This window comes from Lasioglossum baleicum, chromosome 13 (assembly GCF_051020765.1).
Source record: "Lasioglossum baleicum chromosome 13, iyLasBale1, whole genome shotgun sequence".
NCBI classification, from domain to species: Eukaryota; Metazoa; Arthropoda; class Insecta; order Hymenoptera; family Halictidae; genus Lasioglossum; species Lasioglossum baleicum.
Window position 1 is genome coordinate 9,361,480 of NC_134941.1, and position 26,437 is coordinate 9,387,916.

The window sequence follows — 26,437 nt, forward strand, 5'->3', positions numbered from 1 at the left end:
CAAACGGCTGCATAATCAACAATTAGTTGGCTGATATGGTCTACGTGATCGGTTTTTAACGAGCGAGCCGCGACGACCACGGGAGAGGCCTCGATCAACGAGAGGAGTCGCTGGTGGTGGTCTCCGGTTCAATGAGGATATTCTCAGACTTTTGCTGGATCAATTGGAAAATTGACTTTGGGTGTCAGAAATCAGGTACTCGGATCTGGAACCAGAAATGTTAGGCTAACTCTACGGAAGTGACACGTTGCAGTACCTAGATTCTAGAGATCTACAGTTCCGGTGAACTCAGTCGCACAATAGAATTATGGTTAGAGGTGCTCAGCTGGTAATCGATGCATCGGACAAAGCACTGTAGAACCGACAATAAGACTGTTTAGGGTATAATAGACACGAACTGCAAGGTTCTTAAGCGTCGGTAGGCCGCCAAACATCGAGACATTTAGGGCGAAACTGGAATTAGAGTTCACGATGTCTACAATTGATCTGGAAGGTGAAGTGTCTAGGTTACAGGGTAGCTAAGTGTATACCTGAGTCGAATAGGACCCAAAGTACAAGGTAGCTAAATTACAGACCAGATAGTAAGCGGTCTAATCTGCATAAAGCCTAGAGCATGAGGTAGCTAAGTTCCATAGTAACCTACTACACATAGTGCTTAACTTGGAAAAGACGCGGAATCCGAAGTAACTAGATTGCAGAGAGAAAGTACCTATACCAAACGTAGAGTACCAAATAGCGAGCAGACACGCACTATATAAAATATCTACACTGTATGTATCTGGACAAGAAAGTAATCCAGTCAATCAAGAAATATTGCAATGTCCATTACTCAAGTCAGACTCGCACCACCTAATAAAGAACCGCGTCGAAAGAAACAATATTGAAGCTTACTTCAGAGGGTATCAGGCAACGCCATAGCTCCGAGAAACAATATACTAAATCTTTGCCATAAAGTATCCAGATTGCGCCAGAGGCGAGACTGTTCAACTTCTAATAGTCTTAAGACTGCAATTATATTTTACGTGTAACTTACGAAGTAGATAGACGCTATCACGCCGAGTCAACGGGACGCGTAGCACTAAACTAGAATAGTAAGATGCTTACGTCACGGTAAACCTAAATTATGAATACTGAATCACGAGGCATTCTCATTGCGATATAAACCCGAATGACGGAGCCGGCTAAGTCGCCGCCTAACTAAATAGTTCCAGAAAGAAGTTGCTCAATGTTGACTTCTCCAAAAATCCTACAAAATTGAAGTATCTGAAAGTTTCGGACAGCATTTTCGAGGTTCTATATTTTTCGAGAATGCGATAAAAATCGATGTTTGGACCAGTCAGACGAGTAGCTAATTTTCAAGCTCGCGGACTGACAGGCTTTCCAATCGCAGGGAAAGCGAAAATCGGAACGTTCTACGCGTAATCGCGAAACATCTACCGAGCGCCACACGCTAATTATGAGGAAGCTAAACTGTCCAGCAGAGACAGCTGAATTTCAGCGAATCCGCCAGTGACATACAGGTAATCAAAGCAGTACAGCGGTAGCTGCCAGTTAGACCGTCTAGATTTAGGTAGCGATCGCTCGCGAAGCGGTACCCGGTGACCCAAAATCTACCGGAACGTAGATCACCGGGCGACTGATCTACCTTACGCGCCTAGTTTATAGGGGAATTAGTTCGCGTAGAACCTGGACAACGATATGTGCGCTCAAGCCATTAGACCCGCACAGAGACTCCGTAATCTATATCGGATTGAGAGACGGACTCGATCTACGGCTCGAAGTCTACACTCGAATATCTGGGTTACAATGCTAACTGGTAGCGCTGCTGTTGGTATGACGCTCCCAAGTTTCCGGCTGCTAAATCAGTGCTGGCTTGGCACCGGCAACACGCCGGTTCACCGACACGCGATCCGTCTTCCGGTGCGGCCGCGATTCCGCAGCGTACGGTTTTAAAACCGCCGGTTTCCCCGGATTAAAAATAAGTGAACGGAGATTTGAAGCGCGGTCTTCCGAGTTCCTGCTTTATCAGGGACTCGAAGACTGATGTGATCAACGGCGTACATACGTGGATCTTATACATTTGTGACAGAAACAAGTAGCAAACAGGGATACAAGAAGAATTTCAGACTATGGATACGTTATTATCAATCTGTTAAGATTATTTAGGAACAACTTTCTGTTCAAGTCCTGTGCTCTAGACCCCGTCTACTGTAACATCAGTGAAGAAGATTTCGAACAGTGTCTACTAAATATGTATGTTCTTCTTAATAGTCGAAGCTTGTGTGAAAAGAAGAATTTAGGAACATGTACACGTTATTATCAATCTGTTTAAGTCCTGTGTTCTAGACCCCCTGTACTGTGACATCAGTGAAGAAGATTACGAACAGTGTCTACTAAATATGTATGTTCTTTTTAATAGTTGTAGCTTGTGTGACAAGAAGAATTTAAGAACGTGTACACGTTATTATCAATGTGTTAAGATTATTTAGGAACAACTTTCTGTTCAAGTCCTGTGTTCTAGACCCCCTGTACTGTGACATCAGTGAAGAAGATTTCGAACAGTGTCTACTAAATATGTATGTTCTTCTTAATAGTCGAAGCTTGTGTGAAAACAAGAATTTAGAAACATGTACACGTTATTATCAATCTGTTCCAGTCCTGTGTTCTAGACCCCCTGTACTGTGACATCAGTGAAGAAGATTACGAACAGTGTCTACTAAATATGTATGCTCTTTTTAATAGTTGTAGCTTGTGTGACAAGAAGAATTTAAGAACGTGTACACGTTATTATCAATATGTTTAGATTATTTAGGAACAACTTTCTGTTCAAGTGCTGTATTGTAGACCCCTTGTACTGTAACATCAGTGAAGAAGATTTCGGTGTCTACTAAATAGTATGTATGTTCTTCTAATAGTGGAAGCTTGCGTGAAATGCGTAAAATGTTCAACCTGCTAACAGCGAGGACTGTGAAAATAAGTGGGGAGACGTAAACGCGGTGTATCGTTTCTCCCGTTGACTCATTCGATCAGAACGCCAAAGAGAGCAACAGAGAATAGACTCTCCCGATCGAGAAGCAAAGCAAAGTCGGATTGGCGAAAAGTTTCGCACGCCACCCGGTAGATCCAGCCGAACGCTCGCGTTTCTCTTTCTCGTCGAGCACCGACACGCCGTCTCTCTCCCTCTCCGTCTGCTCGAAGGGTCGACTCATTCGTCGAGAATGTGATTTAAGCCTGCATAAAAGACGACGGCCGTGCAGAATTACAAGAGGCATGCAGTTCCGCTCGTCGATATACGAAGGAACTTTCCTCTCTTGTCACCGCGCGCGGAATACCGAACGATCGGTTATCGCGTTCTCGCTCCCGGCTTGGATACCCGCGTCCTCTCGTCTCACCCCGCCGAGCCCCTCTCTGTCGTCCCTTTTCTCACGAATCCCACCGAACGGGAAACTTTTTCCGGGAAAATAAAGCGATTCCCTCCAGACACCACTCCCACCCGAGACCGGCACCCTGTTTTTCCGCCCCTACTTAACCCTGCGGCGCTTGCACGCGAGCCCCGAATCGCCGACGCCGCCGATTTTTCTGTATTCCGAACGGCCGACGATGATTTGTGCGAATCTGTCCACTGGGTGGCGAAATCGAACAACCGCCTGCTAATTAATACTTTGATTCATCTCGCACAGCTGTCTTGAAAACATTTTTAATTCAGTGTTACTTATTTTGGGGAAGTATACAAAGATACACTCAGTGTGTTAACACAAAGTCGATGCTCTTTCAACGTTCTTGCATTTTATTGGCACCCTCAAAAATTTCGGAAAATTAATGTTATTTATTTTGGGCAAGTAGACACGTAGTGAGTCTTTCTTCAATTTTCTTGTGTTCAATTTTTCTGTGTAAAATTAATGTAAAATGATTGCAAATTAAGGTGGAAATTGTTGGGAATTATCTTTTGAATGGCCAATCATGAGAGTACAGCATTGGTCGCGTAATAACTGAGCATCCCACTTCGATAAGTCAGGTATATGGATCATAGAACTAGGGTGGACAACTATTGTGACCGTAGGTGTATCGCAGATCTCTTTTTTCGAAAAACCAGTTGTGATACGTTGACTGCCACGTGGGTTTTATGTGTTTCGTTCGGTGAGCACCGTTTATTTTATTCGCAGCGGTGGTGGATGTTATTAATAACGATTATTCACTATCGAATGATACGATTTTTATAGCTCACTCTGTTTACTCTCTTGTTTTGCTACGATTAAAACCATGAAGATATATTTATCAGAACTGATTAAATAAATTTATAATAAATTCAATTTTGTAGCCGCTAAATTTTATGTTAGCATCTCGACTCATCCTCCAGGATGAAACCATGTGCCTGGACACCGGAGCACGTCTCATCAACGTCGGCGAATTGTTTAGTCTACAATCTGTTACTATTGTTATCAGTGTTCTACCCTTCGCAGACGATATCTGTTTCGCGTTCGAGGGCAATTAGAGCTCGTTTGCAGCGCGCAAGAACCTGCGGAAAGAGACGCAATTTTCACGGCGACGACGGGGTTATCAGGGAAGCTGACGCGGACTAGCAAAAAGATCATTTTCCGTCATTTCGAGGGACAGAACCGGGGAGGAGATACTAGCCTACATTTTCACCGGGCGAACGTCACTTTTTCTCGAGCGGTTCGCGGAAAATGTTTCGCAATGGCGAAACATCGTGACAATCTATTGGATGTCTTTTATGCATTAAAAAATTTTAGACTGATTTTATACATTTATGTAAATACTATTTCGACTTGTCAGACAATCTTCATTTTGCATAAAGTCCTATAATCCGATAATTACGAATGTAAATTTTCTCCACGAGGTAGCAAACATGTGCCAAATCGAAGTCTAGAATTTCTTCCGATATCTGCACTGTTTATTTCATCAATAAAACTGCTACAACAATATTTAAAACGCCGATTGAATCGGTATTATTTTATTTTACTTGAGGTCTCGGTAAAATTCATTGATGTGCTCTATATTCTGCGAATCATAATACGATTGTGGCGAGAAAATATTGTGGCCGGAGTGTCGATTGGGTATCGAAAATTTTATCGGAGGACCATCTGCGTTTTCCGCGATTATTGGCGGATAATCAGGGTCGATATTCGAGCGAACGGTGGTTCGACAATCGAGCGATGTTGATAGCGATTAAGCTCGGGCTGGAACGCCGCGAGCAGAGGCTAGAAAGGCGAGAGACAGGCGGGACTTTGCCGTGTGGGACGTGCACCACGCCCGATCCGGAATATTTCATGCGGTATTTTTTTTTTTTTATTTCCCGGCTTTTTCATAATCTTGTCTCTCGGTTATTACCGCTATTAACGTGCGCTCGGTGTACGCTCGTTAATTTCACTGGTAGGTACCCTTTTGTCGGTGACTGGCCCCGACCGAATAAAAACGAGAACAAACACCGGGCAGAGGAAACAACGAAACTTTCCGGTTTCCCGACGTTTCGATTTTCATATACACAAGAGGGAGAGAGAGAGTAACCGGAATATTCTTTTGGCCTCTTTGACAGTACTAAAAAGTCGTAATTACACTGTCGAAAATGAACGTTTTAATAAATGATACTCGTGGAAAATAAATCGCGTTGCGCGTTTTTCGGTCGCGCGAGGCCCGCGGCGAATTCAAACGATTCGCACGAAAAACTGATCCGCCGAGACTGTTAATGGGGAACGCGAGAACATCAAAGGCACTTTAATGATCGCTTCAACTAATTAATATAATTGTCTTCCAGAGAGAGCCCCGGCAAATTGACATACCGCCCCGGAGTCCGCCTTATTTATTCTATCCGCGGGAATACACCTGTACGCCGTTAATTCACTCTAACCTCTTCGCTGTGGGTGTTCAATACCAGCACACAGTACCTTCACAGTTGATACTAAAATATAATAATCGAGCTTGAACTGCTCTTTTACGATCTGCGATTCCCGGAAAGAAAATTCTTTTTACTTCGCATTGTTCACTCAAGGCTGGGAAAAACTGATTCAATTTGTAGCTCGTAATTTGCGACGTGCCATAACGTTCCTTTTTAACTCAGAGATGATATAAAAGTTGTAAATGAGTTTCAGTCTATTAAAACGAAGACCGTGAAGTTCTTTCGAAATTTGTTCTCACGTTATTAATACCGATGAGTACAGGTCTTATATTAAACGTAGAAAATTAATGGAAATAAACATTGCCCTCTTTATTAATATTAAAAGATTCATTCAATCGTTTTAACATGTGCCGAGTGCTGTTAAAATTAAATTACGATTATTTTATGGAATATTTCAGAAGTGGATGTTTAGAGCGGACATTCTAAAAATTGATAGATATCGAATATTTATAAAATCGAGCTACAAAGATAAATAACACATAGTGGAATAGATTAGCATGTAATGCATAGATAAAAGATTTATCGTGGGCGGGACGTGACTCAGTTCAGAGTGATACACAATTATCATACAGTAAACAATGTTAAGTAACCGTATCACGCTTTTCGTTGACAGAAAAATTTGAAACTCGTTCCATAATACAGACTCCGTACTATAAATAAAGTGTGGAAAGTTCTCTTTTTTCGCGAAGTGCCTCACACACGATTATACCACAGATCTTCGGTTACGACCAGTTTCATTTCATACAATTTTATTTTACTCGTAATTTTAATTCTCGAAAAATATGAAAAGTATGTATATCTAATAAAACAATTCATAAGAATTGAGTAAATCATATTTTTACACAGCTATTATAATTGGAATATTTTGTCTTCAATAATATCATAGTGGAAAAATAAAATCCATATTTATGGCATTTCTAAATTTGCTTCAACGTTTAAAAAAAATATTAATTCCAGAAAAACAAAATTCACAATTTCAACATAAACCAAATGACCGAAACATACGTGCTTAATATATTTTTAAAATCTTCGTCAGGCGTCAAAAATTGCTTATTCCACACGGAGTTAATTTTCCAAAAAAATAGACTTGTCAAATTCGGCGTTGACCTAATAGATTCTCGCCCGAAGCACGCTCGGTAAGAGCGTTACAATGGGAGGATTCTTGAAATTCTTTAGCGCGAGTTTTTCGCCGACAGACTACAAGGACGGGATTCAAAGAGGGTGTTTCCCATGTGTGTATGTGCTCGTGCGTTTCGTATGCAAGTGTGACCGTCGCCTAATACGTGCCACCGCGGCACATACTAATTAGCTGTGCGAGCGAAACGCGCCGTGAATACGACTTCACGCGGAGAGACAAACATTAGATACGCGACTCGAGGCTAGGTCGAGGCTCAGCCTCGGACCTGCGAGCCACTTCCTGCTGCCAATTGTTTTTCGTAACCTCGACCGAGAGTTCCGGTCTTTAATTATGGCTGGGCTTTAATGGAAAATTAAACGGACCGACTGCGATTCAACATGGGAATTAAATCAGCGTGTGCGCCTTTCAAACGAACAAATCATTTTCTCTAACCAAGCATTTGGTATTTTTCAGGCTAACAAACAATAGAACCCCGCCCTCAAAAAAATGTCTCGTGTAATTTCTAATTACCAGACTACACGTGATACATTATTTTCAACATGTTAAAATTATTAAGAGGAAAAATAAGTTCCCGTTCTTTTTTTTTTTTGGTACAAAACTTTTTCAATGACAGTCCATTTCTGTATATCGTAACTTTACCTGACGGCCGTTTCTTTAAAATATCCTAGAAAGTATAAAGGTATAAAACGTTAAATTGTTCTGTAAAGGTGTAAAACGACTAAAAGCCCAATAAGCTTAACTTCACACTTTCTCACTTCCTATACCAACCCATAGTCCTAAAACCTAGAAAAAAGATCAAAGACAGCCCAAGCAGTACCAAATAGAAGACCTTCAGTGCAGCAGACAATGTGGCCTAACAAAGAGGGGCTACAACGAGCATCCACAAAATCATCGACCCTGCGAACAAAGTCACAAAGTCAAAACGTTTCAGAGGATTAAAAAAGTCCCTGGGAAGTCCATGAAAAAGTCACTCGGTCAACTAATGACATTACTGGCCCCGGTCGCAAATCTTACTACTAAAAATTTGGTGTACCAGGTCGGTAAAATTGTCTGTCGGTCTTAATGGGTCAGCCATAAAACAGGCCAAGAAGCTCTGGAAGGTGGCAGCATCTGGGCAGGTAGGCCAGGGCAATGGGCACAACGATAGCGGGCGAGAGCATACGAGACTATACACCTGAAAATTGGTCGTGGCCATGACGACAATAGGGCCCCGAGAAAACGTAAACGCATTGTCACAGGCCCAGGGACAGCTGACCGGTAGAGTTCCCGGGCGAATAAACGGGCGGCAAGTGCATCCGGTATGCGCGCCGGTTCAATAAAAGTTCGGAACCGGCTCGAAGTCACGTACGGGTACTAAACCGGTCCTAGACCGTCTGGGACTAATCGGCGCGGGGACTCGCACACCACTGGAACACCGAGAGTTCCCGATCGCAGGTACAGCAATCGTAAAACTGTCATACCTGTCCGACTGAGAATTTTCGCACGAACCGTGCCGAGGCTTAAGCTCCGCTCGCCCTAACTGACTCAGGACAACCGATTGGAGTTTAGACACCTACTAATCGCATCAGGCCGATTAACCATGAACGAAAATGGTTTAATCCAATTCACCGGTTTCACGAAACCGATCTTCTTTGGTTTTATCAATCGTTATAGATTTATATTAACTTCAGTCAGTCAATTGAAAATATTTTGATAATCAGTTTCTGACTATCAACTATTGTTGAATGTATTTAATAATTTCCTATAAAACATTGCATCGATGCATGTAAAATAAAGAACCTTAAATGGTTGTTCCAGTGTCAATAGTACAACCAGAAAGGTTGTTAAATTAATTAAAAAGATTGAGACATTACACATAGAAACTTAATCAAATATGTAAAATAATTGAGATAAGTCACAGTGGTGCTGTACCAAAAATATTTTTCAGCTAGCAGGTGCTAAAGATTATAATCAGTGAATTGAACCCTTTATTTTTTGCTGAACTTCTCATTTAAATCCGAATAAATCCATGAAGCCCGAAGAATGAGTGTTAGCTGTCCAACAAGCTAAGTAGTCTTCCCAATTAATCTGAGTAAATAAATTTTTACCCCGCTCTCCTGTCCGCTGTAATGGCTCCAGTATCCAGGCGATGGAACCGACGAGACATTGAGCTGCATCATGGATCCAGTTCCGGTCAAATTGTTGGGGCTAGAAGCCTGGTACTGATCCACGTTCAACTGTCCGATCGATTGGCTGGGGCTCCTCGAGCTGGTCAGTCTCGAACGATTACAGACGACTTGCAGAGGGCTTGACGGTCCTCCGTTCCCTGGACCGAGTCTTGCCTGTCTTATTTGCACCTGTGACACCTGCGCGCCCGTGATCTGGCCGTACCTGGCCGCGACTTTACCCTGCTCGGTCGCGTGACCAACCTTCGCCTCGACTCCGAAGTCGCTCAGCCTGAAGTTCTGCTGATTCATCCTGAAGTCCGCGTTCTTCTTGAAGCTCCGCTCCATGTCGGCTTTCTCTCGTATCGGAATCAAACGGTTCTTCTGCTCCGGGTCCATGTTGCCGGCGACATTTTCTCCCGGCTTATTAGACTTTCAAATATCGCCTCGGAATTTAATCATCCCGGCCACGCTGACGATGATCGTGTACGCTAGCCGAGGCGACACTAATAACGTTCGTTGGGATCGTCAAACGTTCGTCTCAATCATTTTTCTTCGTGGAACGGTAAAAGGTTAGACAATTGTCTCCAGCACTCCTCCAGGGAATGGTCAAACCTTGGGCAACTGGTTCAAACACTTCCTCTTGTGGACTACTTAAACTTTAACCAACAGTCTCAAACATTTCTTTTCAAATCAGAACAAATGGTGATCCTGGTCCTAAGAGAATCACCACAAAATTATTGCATTGATGTAGCAGATGTTCAACCACTAACCAACACTCCCCAATCACTTTCTCTGTACAGAAATAAATAAAATGAACATCAAGAGACTTCAGAGAAAATTGATGCCTACGATCAGTCTGCCTAATGAGTACCTGCACAGCACGATTAATTCAAACACTCTCCAACCCTCTGAAACATCTTCTATATGAGAAGAAATGAAACGACCATCAAGAGACTTCAGAAAAGAGATGATACCTATAATTGATGACCGTATAACGTGTCCCCTTACAATACCATTAATTCAAACATTATCAAACAGTCTCAAGCGCGCTTCTCTGGACAAGAACGAACGTTTAAGAGAAAATTAGCACTGGCACCTGTCCCCAAGAGCGAAATACAGCCCGTTAATAGAGTCCTACAGCACACTGTCCCCGAGCACGCGATCAGCTCGACACGCTTCTTCAGGCAATCGATGGGATCGGCAAGCAGCTTAGCTATCATCGTCGATCCCGTCATGCTAGTTTCAGCGGGGCTCACTTGAACGTCTTCCAAAAGCTCAGGCTGCGGAGAGCTGGTCGCGCGTCGTCGGTCCGCATCCGAGAAAATTATGCAAAGTCGCGAGATAAATTTGTATCCGGCGTGTGCAACGCCGAGGATAAACAATCTCGCGTAGGACGATCGGCTCTGCTTGTGCCCCCGCCTCCGACTGTATAGCGTTTAATGCAATTTATCGCTGCAGGAACTGGGATCGCTCGATTCGCTGCCGACGTTCCTCGTTATTCGGTTAAATTCGCGCGAGTCAGCCAACGCTCTAGCGCGAGCGAGAGCCGCGATGATCATTAATCAGCGCACGGAAAGTACAAGATACCCTGTCCCGGCTCCCTTCGATTTGAATTCCTCGAATCGCTCCGGCCTTTCGACGAACCGCCCCACAATTCCGAACACAATGTTTAACGAATGTTTACCCCGCGACTCTCTCAAACGCATACGAAAATACTCGAAGAAGACGAACTGTCGAGTGGACCGTGACAATCAGCCACGCACGGTGCCAAACGGATTATTCGCGATAATGCCAGATCAAGATCGATCGCTTCAGTCTAAGTCGAGAAAACAAGAAAGTCTTCTACAGAAAAAGAAACTCATCTCATACTACATAAATACAAAAATTGCGAAAAGTAAATGCATTGCGTCAAACAATCTCCAACGTAGTCAAACGGACCTGTTCTCGAAACAATGTTCCTCTCGAAACCTTTTACATATATGTACCACGAAAATACACAATCACTGACTCTAAGACAAACTATATGCAATTGAAACAATTCCCAACATAGTCAAACAAAATAAATCTCATAAAATGTTCCTTGTATGAAAAACAAAAGTTGCACAATCACTGTACACTACATTGGCCAAACAAAATCATAACATTTTACCGATGCGATGTGTCAAACAATGTCCAACGTTCTCCAACCCGAACTAGCTCTCGAAAAAGACGTTCTTCTCGAGTCCTCTTGAGTCCACTTGCTTGGACTCTCAAGGCAATTTTCGATCGTGGCGAAAAGAATCAGCAAGTGTAGTTCGCGTGCACCGCTAGAACAATCGCGAGAGAATTAGAAGGCCTGGCGACGGGCAGCTGGTTCGCCAGTAGAGAGACGACTGGTTTTGTTGCTCGGCACATAAGCTACGCGCCGCACGGAGCCTGGGTCCAGCGTGTACCCCTCCACGGTTGTTCCCGGTGCACGTAGAAAACGCGCTCGTGTGCAAAACCTTCTCTCACTTCTCGGACACTAGACTGTACTCGTCCCCGTTGCAACGCGTTGCAGCCGCGCGCGCTGCACTCTGCCAGTTGCAGTTTCTCGAAGTTCGCGGAACACCGATAAGAATTTCATGGGGGCACGCTCTGCCCCCCCCCCCCTCCCCGCGATCGAGAACGAGGAATTTTGATTCATTTCATTCATTTTATTCATTTCATTCAATTTTATTCATTTCATCCATTTTATCCGGGCCTCTCCACTTTATTTGTCCATTCCCGATCACACCTGACTGTTCACCGATCGAACTCGACGATTTCTTTTCTTTCTGTCGATCGGAGTGCAATTAATTTCCGTGAGCAATCACTTTTCATTTGTCCGCCTCTCGCGTCGAGAGTCTCGAAACGTTTGTCGAGAGATTATATGGGGATCCGTATGATGAATAGACTCTGTGGATGTTTATGGAGATTTTCGTTCTCTTGCTCGTGTTACAGTGAATTTTATTGGCCGTGATTTATCGCCTCGATTCGCTCAAACCGATGCAAAGGAGGAAATCTATAAGAGTTTCTGTGTCATTCATTTGCGAAGATGTTTGTAATTTATACGGCTGTAAACATTGACAGCGCGCTGACGAATCGCGTATGATAATTTCCTTCGAACCTAGTGGTCGTAAATCTTTGATGCGTGTTTTGGGATACATACTGGGAATATGATTTTCTGAAGAGACGACCATAAATTGTATATATTTCTTGTTTGAAGAACATGAAAAATTTTTCCAATTAAAATTAAAGACAGTTCTGAATGGAATGGACTGAAGGGCCATTTTCCTAGAATACCAATAAGCAACAGTAATAAATAAACATTCAACAATTTCGAAAATTAACGAACTGAACTATTAGGTTGGCAACTAAATTCGCGACCTTTTCTTTCATTGTATCATTATAACCTCATTCAGTGACCATTTCTTTTGAACTGTATATCATTGGAAAGCTCCGAATTTCGCGATTAATTTGATATAAAATACTCGTGCTTAAAAAATATATATAAATGACTTTTTTTGGCCAATTTGGTTGGCTTAATTGCCAACCTAATATTTACACCTAAAAATGTACACGTATTTCTCAAAACCAACAGCACGAGGAGAAATTCCAACGAGGGTTAGAGGGCCGTTTTCCCGAGAAGCCAAATGAACATTAACAATCGAGCGTCCGTGGACGGTCCGACGATTCCACGTTGCCGTTCCCCAAAAGCAATTCTCGCGATAACACTTTTTCATCTCGTCGGGAGAGCTTGACGCAGCTTCCGAGAACTCCGTCGAGCGATTCCGAGCGAGTGGGTGGTCGCTCGCGCGGCTTTGTCGCGAGTGTATCTCGATCGAGAGCGTTCCTCTTTCCCTCTTTGCCCTCCTGGTTTCGTTGCTCCGTCGCCCTTCCGTCGGGCCGACGAACGGACCAACGGAGGAAGACGTTTCGAGCGCGGTAAAGGGTCTCTCCATCTCTTTCTCTCCTCTCTCTCGGCTCGCCTCGCGCCGCGGGAGATTTATTCCGGAACGCGCTGGCCATCGTCAAAAAGACGAGTGTGTGTATATTGATTCATTGGTGGCGAACGTTGTTTTGCGCCGCGCTATCTCACCTCTTCCCCTCCTCCTCCACACCCCCTTTATGCTCTCCCGTTCCTCCCTCTTCGGCTCGTTCCGCGCGAGCATTAATCGCGATATCTTAATCGGCTGTTTCTTCCCTTTTTCTGTCGGGGGTCAAGTACCCCGAGAGCTGGAATCGCGAGCTGATTGGAAAACCAAGCTGAGAGATTCTACGTGGTATTCTTAATTATTATGGTTGCCCGAGGGGGTAGAGGGCGACTGTTAAGAAAAATTTTTGGTAACTTGAGGAGCTCGTAAAAATAATATTGAGCTGGTTCCCTTTACTATTATTTATTGCTAATGAGATGTAATATGTAGAGAGTGTATGTATAAATTTATTTAATTGGGATTTATTGAAGTTATAATTTTGTATTTTTTTTAATACAAATTGTAAGATCCATATTATAATTATTTGATCGTAAGATTAACACTTGTTACAAGATCCTTTATTATAAACCCCGTAATAAATGTTCTCAATAACGCATATGCAGAATTTTATGTATTATAGATACTTAGTTACTGGATATTTTGAAAACAGAAAATGGAAGATACCCGATTGAAACGGCACACCGTCAATATGTATTGTATCATAACTACTTCGATAACCGCAGCGTATGTTTACAGTGGTCATATTTCATCAGTAGACTGCGGATGTTGATGCATTTATAGCATATTTGACTGCTCGGTGTATGACAAAATGATCATTGCAGTCCTCGTATTTCTTCGGACATATTTAAACCTCGATCGCACAGAACGAGTGGGCGCGTATTTCTATTTAATAGCGACCTTCGAAACTTTCTTTTCGGAGACGGGAAATCGCGTAAACATCCGCAGTCCACACATCAAAAGACTCGCGGATGTTTATGCATTTATGGTATCTCGCGCATAAAATGCAGGAAGGCAAACATCTCTATAAACTCGGCTCGACCCCATCGTCGCGATGTACGTATTGATCAATTCAAATTCATCATTGCAAGAATGCCAATACATTATTTCAATAAATTTTTACTTAGCTCGTGTATCGTGAATTTGATGCATACAAATCCTATTTCGACTAGTTGAACAATTTTTACATTCCAGGACTAACATGATCGTCCAGTTTGGACCGGATGAGGATAATCCAGGAGGAAGAAGGACGAGGGCTAATCGCGTCGCAGGCGCCGAAGGGATGAGAATGCCGACGGCACGATTCATCGAAAGCCGTTGTGCTCGAGTCGGCAGTCGGATGTCGAGTTCTCGCGATGCATCACGGTGCATCGTTGCATCTCTCCCCGTGTGGATACGCCGAGAGAGCTACAGAAATAGTTCGGAACCGAGGCGGAGCGATTTTCGGGGCCGCGAAAGGAGTATGGAGGGGCGCGGGGCTGTGCGGGGGCGTTTTCGGACGGCGACCGCTAGAAAGAGAGGACAGAGACAGAGATGAGAAGAGAGAGGGAGAGAGAGAGAGAGAGAGAAGCGAGAAGAGGGACGAGAGAAAATACGAGCGGGAGTTACGAGTTACGGCGGAAAACGGCGGATTATGTGTGTTTAACCCCCCACTTCCGAAAGGCCCGGAGTTATGTTTGAGCACGAAAAGTAAACTTCGACTTCGTGGCGACGTGAGGCGCTTTGCCGAGGATTAGGAGAGGAAAGGCACCACCGGTGTGCTACTGCCGCCAGATCGGTCCTCTCTCTCTCTCTCTCTGCCTCTCCGGCTCTATGTATTTCTCTCTCTCTCTCTCTCTCTCTCTCTCTCTCTCTCTCTGTCTCTCTGTTTCTCTTCCTTTGTCCCGACTTCCGCGCGCGCCCTGGGAATCGATTCATCCGCGGACCACTACCGTGTCTCGAAAATCTGTCTCTATCTTTCTATCTTTGTTTCTGTCTCTTTCTTCCCCCTTGTAGAGTGAAAGTTTCTCTCTCTTTCTCTCTCTCTGTTTCTCTCGGGCGAAACAAAGCGGCGGGGTATCCTTCGGGGCTGATCTAATTGCTCTAATTCAACCCTCGACGAGCAGACTCGTTCTGACCCCGTTTCCCGGCAACTCTGTTGCGTTCTTTCCGACGGCCTCGGGAAAGTGGCCATTGTGCTTTGTTGCAGAGAGACGCGCTGCGGATTTTCTGCAGTGGCGCTGACTAATTGCAAATAGGTTTCGAAATTTTATATTTTTATTGCGATGTGTACTCGAAGAAACACAATGTTATTATTTATTTATTTACGGTTTATTTTAATGTGGTCACATTAACAGCTAGGTCATTAGCGACCACATGGTTTACATCAAATATATATCTTACATGTTACTTGTGGAGAGGGTTACGGTTAATGTTCGCATTGTGGTTGGAGACAGCAAAAAGAAGAACAAATTTATAACAGTTTTATATTTAATAAATAGTTAATAAAGAGGAGGACGTTCCACGAAACACAATGCTGTTAGGACTCCTAGTAAATTTAAAAAATCTCTGAATGAAACAGGAATTTCTACACAAACAGAGACAAGAACCAAATACATATAGTGATTAAAGAAGAGATGTCACATTTCAATTGACATTATTTGAGAAAAGAATTAATACTGTCCTCTTAAATATTGTTGTCATCAAAACAAGTCAGTGGAATATATTACTCGAGACACAACTTCACCAACTTATCGCGAGATCCGCGACAATAAAATTTCGATTTTTAAGCATCCGTCAGCCAACTAGCGGTACATAAACACTATTAAAATGTTAATACCGATGGACTTTATTCTACAATACTCTAAATGAAGATGCCGCTTAGTGACGACTGGTAGCAAACTCGTTGCCGCGATTCCTCTCCGATAAACTCGACCTTTAATGTCTCGTTAGCTACCGCGTGATTTATGCGACAAAAGATCGTGCAATATTATAGATCTACGAAGAGAATCAATGCTGCGGAAACATTGTTGGACGACTCACGAATCCCGTTTATACAGTTGCTTGGTCCAAGGTTAGGCTCGTCGCGATGGAGAACGTGATAAGCTCGATTTGATGAGCTCGAGGACGACGACGGACTCGGATCGACAAGTAAATGGAACCGATCTCTTGTCAAGGGAATCGGCAAGGGTACTTCGGATGGAAGCTATTGTTCTATAGAATACTCTAACGAATAGATTGTTCCAAATCAGCTCGCTGATCAAATTTTCCGAAATAGAGAAAATCAATTTCTATTCTCATCGTCTCATTTTTTCTAAATCGAGACAGCACAAAATTGAACATACAATTAAAAAATGACATGATACATCTTTAATACAATAAAAAGAAATCACTAGATTGTCCAATAAAAATTTTCACGAACTGTCCGAAGCGAGGCAGTATAAAATGAAAATCGACTAACAATTAAAAGTTTGGTACGTCTGCGATTCGACAAGAGAAGTTCGCCGGATTGTCCGATAGAAATTAAACAAGCGCGCGCGCGGTTCGTTACAAATTTGAATAGGGGAGGTGGAAGGGAATTGGTTCATTTGGATTTTTAAGGCGAGACAGTAAAATCGTTCCGACGCAAGCTCGGCGAAAATTCCGCTCGGGGCTAATGGTGGGTGACGATTCGCATCGGAAATAGTTGGCCCACGTCGATATTTCGGGTTTCCCGGCGGCGAGTTTAACCGCCGCCTTCGTTCCGCCGATATTTGACGGGCTGCTTGGACTTGCAGTGGCCTGTGTGCATCCGCTTTCCTACCTGTTGCACGTCGCCAGGCCAGTTTTTCCTCGGATTTACCTCTGGCACCGCTACACGCCGCGGGGGCGGCAGCGGAGAGACCGAGAGGAGCACTTTTTTTCCACGGTGGCTGGATGAATTTCTATCTTGCGCAGGACTCTCCTCAAATTTGTCATCCGCTTAATCTCTTATCTCTATCTCGGAGTTCCCCACCGTAATTCCTTAATCCGCCATTGAAGACTGGCCCCCGGGGAAAAAAATGCGAAATAAAACGATTCTGAAACGTTTCCTCTTAATAGGAATTTATCAGACAGCATTTCTACAACGTTTTTATCTTCGTGGTTCATTCTTTATGACTCGGCAAAATGCTATTTAATCAATTTTACTCGAGCTACAAAATTACAAATTGCCACACATGTAATTGACCGTACGAACGCACCTTTTCTATTTCCTCAGACCGACTCTACAATAAATACAGTCGAACACTAACCTCTGTAATATTTCCTGCCAATAAAAGCTAACAAGTATCGCTACTAAATTCCCTGAAACTTCGAACATGAGTGGTTCCAATATGTTTAACAACCAAAAGACCCATAAAGATCTGCGATCCAGTTATGAAACGCGTAACACAACGGCGCGCCGTTGCGAGGGCACGAGGAACAGGTTTTTAATTTCAGATCGGTGTTCGCGCAATCGATCGCGCGCGCAGCGGTCGTCCGCGGGATTTCGCGGGGAAAAGCGACACAAAACGGGGATCGGCATGCGTAATCGAGAGAGCCAGAGCAAACGGCCAACGCGCGCGCGCGCGCTCCGGAATCGGCTCGAGACCGGTTGCTCAACGAAAACTAGTACCGTACCACGGGCCGCGAGGTGCCTAATCGTACACCTTCACCTAGATATCTGTTCGACGCGACAACCGTACCCTTTCGAATCGGTTACTCGTGTTACGCCTTGCCTTGCCTTGCCGAGCTGCGATTCCGAACGCGACAACGCGCCGATTCGATTTCTGCGGGACGCCGAGCCTCGATTACACACCGTACTTGTTTACCAGCTGCCGAGGGACCGAATAACTCGCGGCTGTTAACCCTAACCTGCAATTCATCTCTGCACACTCACAGTACCATATTACTTCAACAACTATTTTTATTCAGTTTTTTCTTGCGGTATCGTCGATTATTTTCTTGTGGCGCACCGATCATTCTTTTTCATTGACCATTATGCTGTATCTAACATCAATAATTTTTTTTCATTGATTATTTTATTGTGTTTAACGTCAGTGGCTATTTTCATTGATTTTTTTAATTGCATGTAATGTCAGTGATTCTTTTTACTGATTATTTTATTGTGTGCAACAGCAACGAGGACTTTTGTTGATTATTTTAGGCTTGTCTTAGGTTTTAGTGTGTAAAGTGGATTGCAGAGTTTCTACAATTTTTTAGGGCACTCAAATGTTCTTTTATGGTTTCGCATTCGCTATTTCAAGATTGAGTAGATTCTGTTTAATCCAGTCTCCACTTTGCATTGTTCTAGCACGAACGCAAAACTAAAAGCGGCAAAGTAAACTGTAGCTCGACAAGTAAACGACGACCACCGTAAACATTTTTCATTCATGAAAGTGTTAACAAACGCGACAATCAGTAAAACCAACATTTCATACTCGCCGACCAAGCGCAGCAGCTCGCGCGGATTTCAAAATATTTGTCTTGCAACCAATTATCCACACTCTGCTCGGAAAACAATTCTGTGGAAGATGAACGTACAATAGCGTAGTTGTTTATTGCGACACGAATAAATTGGAAACCTTCACTTCAGTACGATATACAATATATTGGTTTAAATATAAATGTTGAAATATGCGCGTGTACACTCAGTACAATATACATATTCTTTTAAATATAAATGTTAAATATAGATGTTGAAATATGTGCATGTATAGTCAGTACAATACACATATTGGTTTAAATATTTTTAAAAAGTATTCGTACGTCCTTTAAAGTAGAATAACTTTTTTATAATTGTATCAAAGATCTGATTTTTTATGATCAATTAGAAACATTGGTTTGCGAAATGATATGCAAAAAGGATTTTCTAAAAATGATGATTGACAAGGTTACATGCAAAAATAAAAGAGGCATCTTTTAAAACTTTCTTATTTGGGCCCTTAAAGAAAATTTAAAATATATATTTTGTTTTGGCGTGCTAATTATAAAAAGTTATTCTGTTTTAAAGGGCGTATATACATATATACCGTTAAGAGCAACGTCCACCACAAAATTACTGGGATTGCACAAGACTAACAATAACATCCACACAAAATGGACATCTCAGTCCTGACATAATTTCCCATTGTCGCAAAGTGCAGTTTGCAGACCATTGAATGCCCGGGCAAGTAAAAATGATAACGCGTCCACCAACCGCCGAAGTCAAGAGTCCACAAAATGGACTCGGTTCAAGAACACAGCAGAACAGAGCTGCTCGGACAAAAGAACATCCCAGTCGTTCTGTAACAGAAGCGATCAGTTAGAAACAGCTTCTCCGGTTCCGTGTCGCGGCGACAGAAATCAGAAACGGCTCACGAACGTCTTCGAATTTCGTCACGCGACACCATCATCGTTCGCTCGCGAAACAGTCGGTCGCCGAAGAGAATGGTGTCGCGTGGTATTTCGCGGAAAATATTATTTTGCCGAGCTCTATGTGTATGTGTGTATCTCGCTATTTCTCCTATTTCCCCTATCCGTTTCCCCTACCACTTCGGAGAGGCTGGTAGAACGGTGTGTTACGTTGTCGACGGCGGCAGGCAGTCTGGCCAGTTTACTCTTCAGCTAGAGAGCCTCCGTTGCGCCGGTCTCTCTCTCTCTCTCTCTCTCTTCTCTCTGTTCTCTCCGTAGCCGAGCGCCAAGCTGTCTCCCTCGAATACGCTTCGACAACCGGTGTATCTGTCCCTTTTCTTCTAAGACAACTAGCCTATCCCCCGTGTGCTTAACCGTGGCACGATCACCTCGCCGTCCTTGTCGCACAGATCTCAGGTAAGCACGCCGTACCTGTGCGAGCAAGCGACCGTTCTCTTTTCTTCTCCTTCCTACTCGTGCACTTCTCCCATAGTCCTACCGAGTCCTTTAAAACCGGTACAGTAAGAGCAGAAAGCCGAGCGAACACGCCCTTCTTGTACTTTGCTGGGAGACCGTTCTCTGCTAATAATTATTTGTGGACTTACGTGAAACTTTAGATAGAGATTTATTCGATAGAGATGAATAGACTGCGGACTTTAGGCATTTATGACAAAAATGGGTAAGCACAATAAGCAGTGGACAAATTAAAAAGATTTAAAGACATCGGCGTATTGATTCCAGCTTGATCAGATAATTAAAAGAAGAAAGAGATTTTTATTTCAACCCTGTGTCTTGCAATCAATGCAAACATTTTTTATTTTGCATAAAGATCCGCAGTCTAGAGATGAATATTAACCCCTTGCCTTACGACATCATGTCGGACTCGTGATGAAGATTTTGGACAGAGTTTAATAAATATGTATGTTATTAATTTCCTTTAAGCCGAGGTGAAATTGAGAACATGTAGGCATACAATCGATATAAATTTTCTCCTTTTTTAGGAAATTACGAACTACAAGGAAAGTTCTAATCACTGAAACCGTAAAATAAATCGTAGGGTAAGGGCTTAAATATAATTCAATGGAATCATTGAATTCGCAAAGTTCTCTTTGAAGATCAACTGAAGGGTTAAAACGGTGGAATGCAATATAACCTGCGCTGGAAAGATCCGTGTCCGAAAGACAGGGTGAGACAGTGCAGGAAGACATCAAAGAGAGGAATCAAGGCCACGGGCAACGAAAATTCCGAGGGACCCGATAGAGAGTTTGTCTCCGAGGAATCTCTCCAATTCCCAGAGAACTGTTGTCCGGAAGAGGACCGGGTGGGGATCGATTAACGGGACGTTCCCTCCTTTTGTTCCGCCGACGAAAGAATTAATCAGCGAAGAGTAAATTGGCCCAGACTGCCTGTCGCCTTTGGTAGAACGCGGGGAGACACACACACGCGCGCACACGTGCCAATAAAACTAACCGACGAGGAACGAGGAACGTGGAGCAAGCACGACCAAAACGACCGACACTGACGTGGACACCTTTTCTGACCTTATTCGACCAAATTAGAAATCTATTGGGCACAAATGAAACACGCGATCCGAGCACCGGCTCTGAATAACTCGTGACCAAAGCGGACTACACCTATCGGGGTCTTCGGAGCTAGCAATTTCGTTCGCTTCCGGTTCTGCGATTTTTTAAACGCTAAACCTACCAACACCGGTCAAGATGATCGGTTCCAGGTTTTTTATTTTACAATTATTGAAATAATAAAAATGATTTTATAAGAATTGGTTGTATAAATATCTTTGGTAGTGCACATATTACAATAGGAGCCGCACAAAGTCTAAATAAAATCAATCATGTACCAGTTTCTTTTGAGGCTCGGTAGGTTTAGTGTTAACCCTCGGATAACAGACGATTTTTATAGCTACACAGGGTGATTTACCTAACGTTGCCACCTCAAATATCTTTGTTGTTTTTAAAGCCTAAGTATGAAGTCTGAAAGGGCTTTGAAAATTAGTGAGTGATTGACGAGTAGGTTGCGAATTTTTAATGGTTAATGCAAAATAATCATTGTAAGTGTCTAAAAAAGGGTGCTTCCATTTTAAAAAATGAAGATGACCTTGATATCTGTAAAAAAAATCACATAAAAACAAAAATATTTTTGGTATCAAGTGAGCCCCACTGAACCATTCAACTTTGTCCTTCAGACATTTGACGTATCTTTGAAAACAACAAAGATATTTGGGGTGGCAACGTTAGGTGACCCACCCTGTATAATCGACAATGCTGAGAACCGTTCAAAGATCTAATTAATAATTTTCAAAAATTTACTTTTCATGATATTTCGTGTGGACACGCATTGGTCTTTCCGATATCCTCAATGCACAATTATTCTATTCATTTAGTTTAAGCTTCCCTCTGTGTATGGGGTGCAAATGCACCCCAGGCTGACAAAAACGGAAATAGAAAGTTGACGAATGGAAAATCTTCCTCTTTTTGTAAGGCAATTTTTATGGAAATTTTAAGAAACATTTATAAGAAATGTTTACCGATCCGCAAAAATTTTAATTTGTCCGATAGGCACAGTGCGGGACACGGAATGACGGATCGGCTTGGGTTTCCGATTAGCAGAAAGAATGTCCCCGAGGGTGTCAACGAACCCAGTAAATCCTCGCGTAACACTCGTCGCTTGGCAATTACTCAATCGCAGAATTCTCAATCGACCAGCCGCACAGCTCAGCGAACCACTCTCACTTTCAGCGTCGTCCTCCATCGGCACCGCCCACGCGATTCTTAATTGCCAACCGATATTCTAGGCGCGGGACTTTTGCCATCGACTATCCACGTATCAAATCTCGGACCAGGATAAAACCCATGCCTGTCTTCAATTCTTTAAATCATATTAATTCTTTTTTACTTAGAATAATTTCGATTTAAAAAATGCTGGATCCACACGAATGTGTCAGCGTCCTGAAAGAGGTTAAGAGGAAAAAGAGTCAACGATCTCGATGAATTGGCTGGGAGACACTGTCCCGTAAAAATTCACCGATCTCGCGTGACACGGCGGAAGAAGAGATCTCGTAGGTAGATTAGTGAGCCTGTGCAATTAGAAGGCGTTCCTCGGACGATCTCTAACACTGTCTCGGTACCGTTAACTCATCCGATGCGAGCCTTCGATCGAGGCTTCCTGAATCTCAAGCGATCGATCCCTCGAATAACAATCGTCGAGTCGTTTAGCGAGGATTTTTTCTTGCTTCGAAAATGATGTTCAATTTTATTCGCGATGTGGAAAGTTTTACCACGATTTTTATTCGTGCCTAATAAAATTGCTGTTTAATGTCTAAAATCAGGGGATGAACCCCCGCGACACCCTTCCTCGTTAACCCTCATACGTTCCTCAAAATAACTTGCATATAAAAGTCTAGAATAATATTTCACCTATTTTTATTTTTCACTTTAAGACAACAAATCGTGTTTCGTTTCTAGCGTCACACTTTAAAGAAGACTCGCAGATTTAAATTTAAGGGTGCCGGCGCGCCCGTGCAAGAGTGTGGTGGTACACGCACACATCGCTAGATCCGCATGTATACACATTTTCATGTGTATATGAAATTACAAGGTTTACGAGGATACAAAAAGACGCTACAACATTGCAATGAGGAGTTCAGAAGCGGTCAATCGTGATTTCTAAAAGTCAAATCTATGTGCGTCCGGTGCCCAAAATGCATATTTTTACGTCATCGAGGAGTAATTTGTAATATTCGGCAGACACCGTCTGTCACAAATAATAATACAGCACCTCGAGGTTTCGAAATTTTGTACTACTGTATTTAGCACTACTGTCTGTTTCCTAAACTGCACGTTACAAATGTTCCAATAGAATACGACTGATAATGCAGGTCGTACGTTATACCGTTCTACCGTTATTAGAGTAATTTATAATATTCGACAGATATTGTCTGTCCAACACCACTGGTATTGGCCTGTCACGAGGCAACCGAAGTAAGCAAGACGTCAGAAGATAGCCGCTTCGCGTACCAGTGTTTTTGTTCAATAAATTTAGTGTTTGCATGGACGATGCACACTGTATTATCGATGGGCAATATAATATCGACCTGCATTATCAACCGTATTCTACTATAAAATGTGTAACGTGCACTTTAGGAAACAGACAGTGGTGCTCCTAGTGCAAAATTTCGAAACCTCGAGGTGCTGTGTTATTTTCCGAAACATCTTTCGTGTTTAAATAATTAATTAATCAACTAAAAATACGCACCACCGCCTTTGTACATGTCCTGGCTATGTCGATGCAGAGCGATTTTTTTCGATTCGAACGATAAATCTCTCAATATTTACGAAAATCTGTCAGTGGCGGCCATCTTGTGATATCATGCTTGCTTCGGATGCCTCGTGACAGGCGGTGTATCTGCCGAATATTACAAATTATTCCTCGATAACGTAAAATTATGCATTTCGGGCATCGGACGCATCTAGATTTGACTTTTAGGAATTACAATTGACCGCTTCTAAACCTTGTAATTTCATATACGTACATATATGCGGATCTAGCGATGTGTGCGTATGCCAGCACACTCTTGCACGGGCGCGCCGGCACCCTTAAAGTAGACTCACAACACAAACAGAAAGAGATGAATTATTTTACAGTACATAAGAATAAGTAAATTGATGAATTTTCATCCTGAGGAACGTATGAGGGTTAAAAATCGATCGTGAACGCCAAACAATTTCAGTTTGCTTAGAACAGACCGATTTCTTTGCGAGTTCCGCCGATTTCCGCTCGAAGCGCACGAGTACCGATCGGTCGCCGCAGGAAATCGGCTCGGACGAGGTTCGGCGGTATTCCCAGTGGTGGGGGGTACCGGTACAAGTATGATATCAACTCGCTCTATAAAAGTCCGTGTTACGGGGACCGCGCTGATGCGTGGAGGAACGGAGGCGCTCGCGATTTCCGCGCGCGCAAGATTTACAGGTCGTCGCAGGAGGCGCGGTCAAAGATTAATGATCCGGCTTAGGTAAACACATAAACCGGCGTTGCATATCGCCGCGGCGTGCGGCAGCTGAATAAAGAAACCGGCATGTAACGGCGAATGACAAACATTTCCGTGGGGAACGTGGAAAATATCGGCGCGGGCGCAACTCCGTTCCGTAGAGAGAGAGAAGGTAGGCGCGGTGCTAGAAAGTTGAATGAATTAAGCACGCCTGTTTACGATTGTTAGCGGCTGCCCACGTGCTCCGACGCGGGCTTGGTTCGGTTTGTGCACCGCGGCGTTGTTCATGGAATTTACCTTCTTTCCGTCGATCGCGCGAGACTCCTTTCGTTCGCGACAATGGGATCTCGTTTGATCCACCTTTATCCGACCAACAGAGAATTCGTTACGACGCTTAACCGTTTGTTCAACCCCCCCCCCTTTCTCCCTTCCGCCAGCGTGCACTACAGAGAGTCGACATTAGTTATACACACGGGAAAAAGTCGATGCGAGACCGTGTGCGCTGCTCGAGAAATTGTTCGGGAGAAACTTGGTGAAACAAAGTGGGTCAAGGATGATTTCCTTTTGGGCGAAACGGTTTTCTGGAAGACGATTATTTTGTACTCCAATGTTCTCCCGACCTATGGCATTATAGTACTTCACGATCAACAGACTGCGGATTTTATGTACCAGCATGTTTCATGCACTACTAGTTTTATGAACTTGTGTTCTACGAAGTTCAAAGAGGTAATGGTCTTGCTAAGAATTTCAAAATGTCAACGAAATAAATATATTTGGTCGTTGCATATGAAATGTCCCATTTTGAACAGCAACATTCAACAACCGCAATTATTTCTTATTGATCGAAGAATCACACGTTTCTTGATTGTATTATGGTGGACATTGAATTTTCTTGTCACTCACATGCTTCATTTACAAGATTGTCATCTCTATTTTGTAGTTCTTTTTACTATCAACAAGTTAATTGCAAGTGACTGGAGCCACATAAATAGTTTATTCTTACTTTAATAATTTTAATAAAATTATTGTGAACTTTTTACTGTTTCAAATTGCACCCACTAATTCATTCAATATGTTATTTTTCCACACGTACGAAAAGAGCACGCGACAATCGCACTGATTGATGTTGATATCAAATTTATTTAAAAGGAAATTTATATTTGTAAATTAAAATTGAAGATAGGATCGTAAGCTTCGTACCTCAAAGTGACGTACAATGAACCTGTCGACTGTAATAGTATTTCTTGATCAAAACGCATTGGAACATTTGCGTTTTAAAATCGGACATCTCATATACAACAACCTAATGTAATCAATTAAAAATCTGACTAAATCAAATACGAATATGATTTCAGCGAAGAAAGTTAATTAAAAATATGCAATCTCAGTAAAATAAAATTGCGAATCAAAAACTCTAAAATTGGACCACTTTTATCTTCTACCATCTGTGTCTGTCATCTCATTTCGAGCTCGCTAAAAATCGCAGAAGCTGTCAGCTTCGGTTCCGCCGAGCTCTAGTTACACGGAAAAATCCGCAATCTGCTGATCAACGATCCCACCTTGAATACTGGTCGGCAAAGTCAGCAGCGTATGATCACCCAGCGATCGATCACTTACCTGAAACAAAACGAAGGAATTTTAATTAGTATCGTGGATAGGCAAGAGTCTCGTCGGCCAGTATAACGCAATTACGGTGGACCGACGAGCGAATTATTAGCGAGGCTCAAGGTAACCGGAAGTAACGGGCGAACGATTTTCATGGAAACCGTTTACTACCTCTAATCCGGAGATCTCGCGGGATTCGCTGTTGATGGCGGCTCGAGGGGGGAGTGAAGGGAACCGAGGGGGCACGAAGAATTCTCATCGCGTGTC

The 26,437-nt window shown here is 43.0% G+C and overlaps 1 protein-coding gene across 11 annotated transcripts in view; it reads right to left on the minus strand.

The window, feature by feature from the left end:
- Positions 1 to 26,437, minus strand: part of LOC143215260 (protein daughterless-like) — a 180,455-nt gene that overhangs the window by 35,416 nt on the left and 118,602 nt on the right. For 3 of the 11 annotated variants that reach the window (XM_076437236.1, XM_076437235.1, XM_076437232.1), the window contains exon 1: positions 9,140 to 11,342. The exons of 2 other annotated variants lie outside the window; for them this stretch is intronic. In XM_076437236.1, coding sequence (XP_076293351.1) covers positions 9,140 to 9,595 — 456 coding nt within the window. In that variant the 5' untranslated portion in view covers positions 9,596 to 11,342. 6 more of the 11 variants (XM_076437240.1, XM_076437238.1, XM_076437234.1 and 3 more) reach the window with 4 other exon arrangements.